The sequence below is a fragment of the Antrostomus carolinensis genome, unplaced genomic scaffold (assembly GCF_000700745.2).
Source record: "Antrostomus carolinensis isolate BGI_N321 unplaced genomic scaffold, ASM70074v2 scaffold50703, whole genome shotgun sequence".
NCBI lineage: Eukaryota > Metazoa > Chordata > Aves > Caprimulgiformes > Caprimulgidae > Antrostomus > Antrostomus carolinensis.
This window is the reverse complement of record NW_010308262.1, coordinates 330-4,925: the sequence shown is the minus strand read 5'-3', so window position 1 is coordinate 4,925 and position 4,596 is coordinate 330. Positions and strand designations below refer to the sequence as shown.

The 4,596-nt window shown below is 41.6% G+C and overlaps 1 protein-coding gene across 1 annotated transcript; it reads right to left on the bottom strand.

Annotated features, from left to right (window-relative positions):
• Positions 1-288: 288 nt before the first annotated feature.
• YIPF1 (Yip1 domain family member 1) lies at positions 289-4,425 on the bottom strand. Its single transcript, XM_010165700.2, has 7 exons — positions 4,246-4,425; positions 3,463-3,543; positions 3,265-3,352; positions 3,059-3,175; positions 1,875-2,041; positions 1,348-1,530; positions 289-385 (listed from the first exon to the last, which is right to left on the bottom strand). The coding sequence occupies exons 1-7, from the start codon at positions 4,423-4,425 to the stop codon at positions 296-298; spliced, it is 906 nt and encodes a 301-aa protein (XP_010164002.1). The 3' UTR covers positions 289-295.
• Positions 4,426-4,596: the final 171 nt, after the last annotated feature.

Below are 4,596 nucleotides of genomic sequence, written 5' to 3'. Positions count from 1 at the left end.
AAACCATCTTTGAAAAGACCCATGGGACTGAGTAGATTATTTAAATGTGTGTTTCTTTGCCACTTCAAAGAAAAGAAAGATAACATGTCTTTGTTCCTCAGAGTCTTTTATGTTTTTATGGCTGTACTTAAAACTTACAACTGGAAGAAAAGCTAATAAATTGCATTAATATACAGGTGCCATTTGGCAAAAGTGGTCTGTTAAACCCTTTTCCACTCAACCACAGTAATGGGGAAAAGTCTCAAGAAGTCTGTGATGACTACAGAAGAAAGTTTAGATTGGATTCTTACCTTACTTACTGACTCTTCGTTATTACTGCTGTTCCATTGTGAACAGGGATAATAGGTGCAGGAAAATCCAGTTCAGGGGCATCAAAAAAGTACGCCTACATTATTACAGAGGAGAGAAAGACTCTTTAGAGAGAAACAAACAGTTCTGCCTCATCCCAGCTCTTTCTTTCCACACCCACTGTTCGCAGGGTACACACACAGCACTGAAATGGCAAATCTGGATCTTCTCTGATTTTATCAGGTTAGAAACAGTCAAGTAAAATGGTGCTCTGAGCTAGATTTTAAAATACAACAGTTAGCAGCTAAGGCCTTTGGAAAGACTTGTACTGGAAAGGATTGGATTGCAGATATTGACTGTTTGCTGTTTTAACTGATGAAGCTCCAGGCAGCCTCCGGTGACAGCAGCCCCACTGAAGTCACCTGCAAGTCTCCTGCTAACATGAGAGTTGTGTTTTGCCTTCACCTCCCTGCACGCTGAGCTGCATGGAACCAAATCTATTTACTCTGGAAGCAAGCAGGGGAACTGAAGCCTGGATGATACCATGCTACCTACTGCAATGAAGAGACAACAAATAATTTCTCATCACTATGTATTTCAGTAGCGTCAGGGTCTTCCCTAACACTGACGTTTTAGTAAGTTCTAGCAGGTGTATGTTTTCATATAGAAAACTCCTAAGCACACACTACATACTGAACATTTAATCATTTTAAAGGACTAAGCATAGTACTTATTAGAATAACCTGCATGGATACAACAAAGATTAACGCTTTGCCGATACTATGATGAATTCCAGATAAATTTAAGACTATTCTGTGAGTGATTTTCTGCTACAGACCTATTCATTACTGAGTTTGTTACTGGCATTGTCAAAGTCAGACTGGCATCAATTTTTGCTATGGTTGAAGTAGTTGGAGATTTTATTTTGGAGGGTTTTTAAATAAAGAAATAAATAGTACTTCTGAAAAACATTTTCCAGCAAACAGCCAACACCTCCTTCCCAGTATCATCAGTCCCAGGAAAATAAAAGATTAGAGGAAAGGAAAGGCAGCATCATACCAAGCAGCCGACAGCCAGCAGGGCATGAAGCAGAACAATGGTCCCCACGGTCGCCAGTGCAATCCTCCGGTTGTCATCTCTGACAGCGGGCCAAAAGGTCATCACCAAAACAGACCCCGAGAGGCACAGGGAGAACATCACCAGGACCCAGCGCACCACTTTTTGTGGTATGATCCATAAAATCTATAAAAGTGAGTAAAATGATTGTTAAAGAGACTGTGCAAAACAGGAATTCATTTATTTAACGCACTGTTCTGTGACATTTCATCACTTCCAGCCACTTTGTGCACAAGTTAACTCACGCCTCATCTAATATGTCTCTGTCATTTGAGTAAAGAACAGCAGCAATTACAGACATGACAAACTGAAACAAAAAGCTTTATCCTAGCCAAGCAAAAGGAGCAAAATTGTTTGCCCAGTCCCCAAGATTTTGACTAATATGACCAATATTATAAGAAATAACTTTTCTAAACCAGGACCTTTTTGCAGGGCATGTGATAGAGGCACACTCTTTAGGCCATACGTACCGCTGTGGGAATGTAAATGAAGAGGGAGTAGCCATACACACACACTATCTCCAGGAACGAGTAAGACACAATGTTCATAACTTTACTGTTCCTCCACATCAGGAATCCCCAGAGAGCAAGGGGAACAAGCCAAGCGTACGCATAAATCGTTGTTGCTGCTATGGACACTGCAAATATAACAAAAGATTTCACATTTTACTTAGAATACCACAAATGTGTACAGGCATTTAGCCTGAAACTAGAAAGCTGCCTTTGAAGTTACTTTCAAAATATAAAGTACAAATTATTAATGAACTCAGAACTTAGCATTTACATCCAGTTTACACTCACTACTTTGCCAACACTTCAAGTCAGTTTAAAAGTAAAGACTCCTGAAGATATTCTCTCATATTTTCAGTTTCTTTATTACACCTGCGTACAAAACGCTGTCAGTGCGAGAGTGAAAGAAAAACTTGGTCAAAAATAAAAACTCAGCTACTAACAGCTACTGAAAAATGAGAACAGAATGCAGACATGCTAAAAAAATTTGAAAGAGAACACAAACACAAGTGTCAAATCTGAAATTATTCAGGTGACTGGATTCCCAAATGGCAGCATTCTTCTAAGGACGTTGTGGGTTTTGGAAGCAAACAGAAGCCAAGTTCCTCTGCGGGGACAGCAGCCTCCTTCATCCTACAAGGACAGGTACAGGCAATTGGCTCCTCACTCTGAGCTCTCTGGGACATGTATCAGTTGATTTTCAAGACTGTCAGAAGGTAACAACTTCCAGCCCTCGGTAGGTGATATGAGTGACACTCTAATGCAGTCACTTTCTGCCTGAGAGCTGCAGCTCCTAGGAGGCCACAGATCCAGAAAGGCACCTACAAAAGCACCGCAGTGGCCACTGCTGGGCTTCCCCTCGCTGTACAAGGGGACATTCGATAAGGTGAGAAAAAGAGCTGCTCTAATTAGTGCCTGCTCTACTAAATCCTTGTAACTACTTTATGCTCTGGAGGAGCAGGGCTCTGCCAGCTACAGCCCACTTTAAGAATGCATTTCGCATCTCTTAAAATTTAAAGAGCGCAATGAAAGGACTGCTAAATCAAAGCTGTCACCTGTTTTCACATTACTTCATTAACATATTGAAAAAAACAAACCAAAGAACCAAACCCCTGAACTCAGAACTGTATCAACTACTTACAAACCTTTTCTGAACTCGGGCACATAGTGGTACATTGGTTTGCCCAGATGGATGAAGAAATTGGAGAGGTTGCCGCTAACAGCGATGGTAAAGACAAGTGTGGCACATATCCAAAAGGGACCTTAAAAGGAAACATAAGTTAGCATGGAAAATGGAATATAAATTTGAAACATTTAGCACAGAAAAGAATTTCTCACACCTTGTACCTACCATAAAGGTCAGGATTGCTGCGGATATACAGCCTTACAAAGTTCTTCCCTGGTACTGGGAAAACTGAACCTTTGATTCTGTCCAGGACCTATGAAAACATACAGATTTGTCTGACTGAAAATGCAAAACAGAAAAAACCTCAATATCTGGATATAGCATAGCTCAGGCAATAGTTCTCCTCTGGAGTGGAGTATTAACCTGGTAAGTGTCCACATCGAAGAACATCTGGTAGTAATCAAATGTCCAGAAAGGGGCACTTTTCTTCTGTCCTGCAAGCAGCTGTATAGGGGGGAAAGGCAACATGAAAAAACATTACAAGCATGCAATTTATGTATTGCCAGTTCATTTACACAACAGTTAAATGATTTCTGCACCCGGATGGCAAACAAATTTAACAGGGTGGCACTCACTATTTAATTATTTAACTGTTTCCCTTTCCCCCTTTAATATTTGTCAGCAGCAGCTAGTCTTATCTCCCTGCAAGCAGAGTATTGGTGGCTGGGGGTTCTAAAGAGCAGCCAGACACCTTCCACCACATCATTTATGACATATGCCTTCACCACCATCACAAGTTCCCTCGCTGTCATTGGCGGCTGCATTAGCTGAGCTTTCAGACAAGCCCAGGCCGTTCCAAAGTTTCCTGCTCTCCCACCAGAGTCACCAGCCCCACAGCAGAATCAACATCAAGAAATATGGTGCTGAGTTTTCAGCTGCTGCTTCATTCATCTCCTGGTATATTTGCCTCGCTTAAATCACCACCATTTCAGCGCAGTTTCCAAGGTGGCAAACCACAACAGCTGAAGAGCCAACGCACGTTTGCTTCTGCCAATTCTGCTATCAAGAAAGTAACTTATGACAGAAAAAAAGCAGAGTTTTCAGCCACCCAGCATGAATTCCTGGTGTCCTCTAGAAACATCTCAGTGTTGTCAGCACCATTTGTATACGTGCCGATGGAGGCACTGCAGGTGCAAGAGTGTTTACCTCTGTTTTATCGGAGTCATCGGTCCCCAGTAATTCATCATCCTCTTCTCTCCCTGGCTCCTGCAGACGGCCGTGCTGATTCTTGGAGATTTCAGCTGGCTCGTCGATGCTTATCGTGGTAGCATCAGGATTTGCTGCAAGCAAATTAGCTGCATCGTCAAATTCTGCAAATAAGTACATTACAAGAGAGGTGATGATCAAGCTACTAAAATTTTTGTTCTTATGGCCGAAAAAGCTACATTAAGACCCCTACACAGCTCAAGAAAGGATACAACACTAGCTTAGGCATGTCAAAAATCATCTACATTTCTTAAAGCCCAAACTGACACATATCAAGTTCGCTATTTTCTT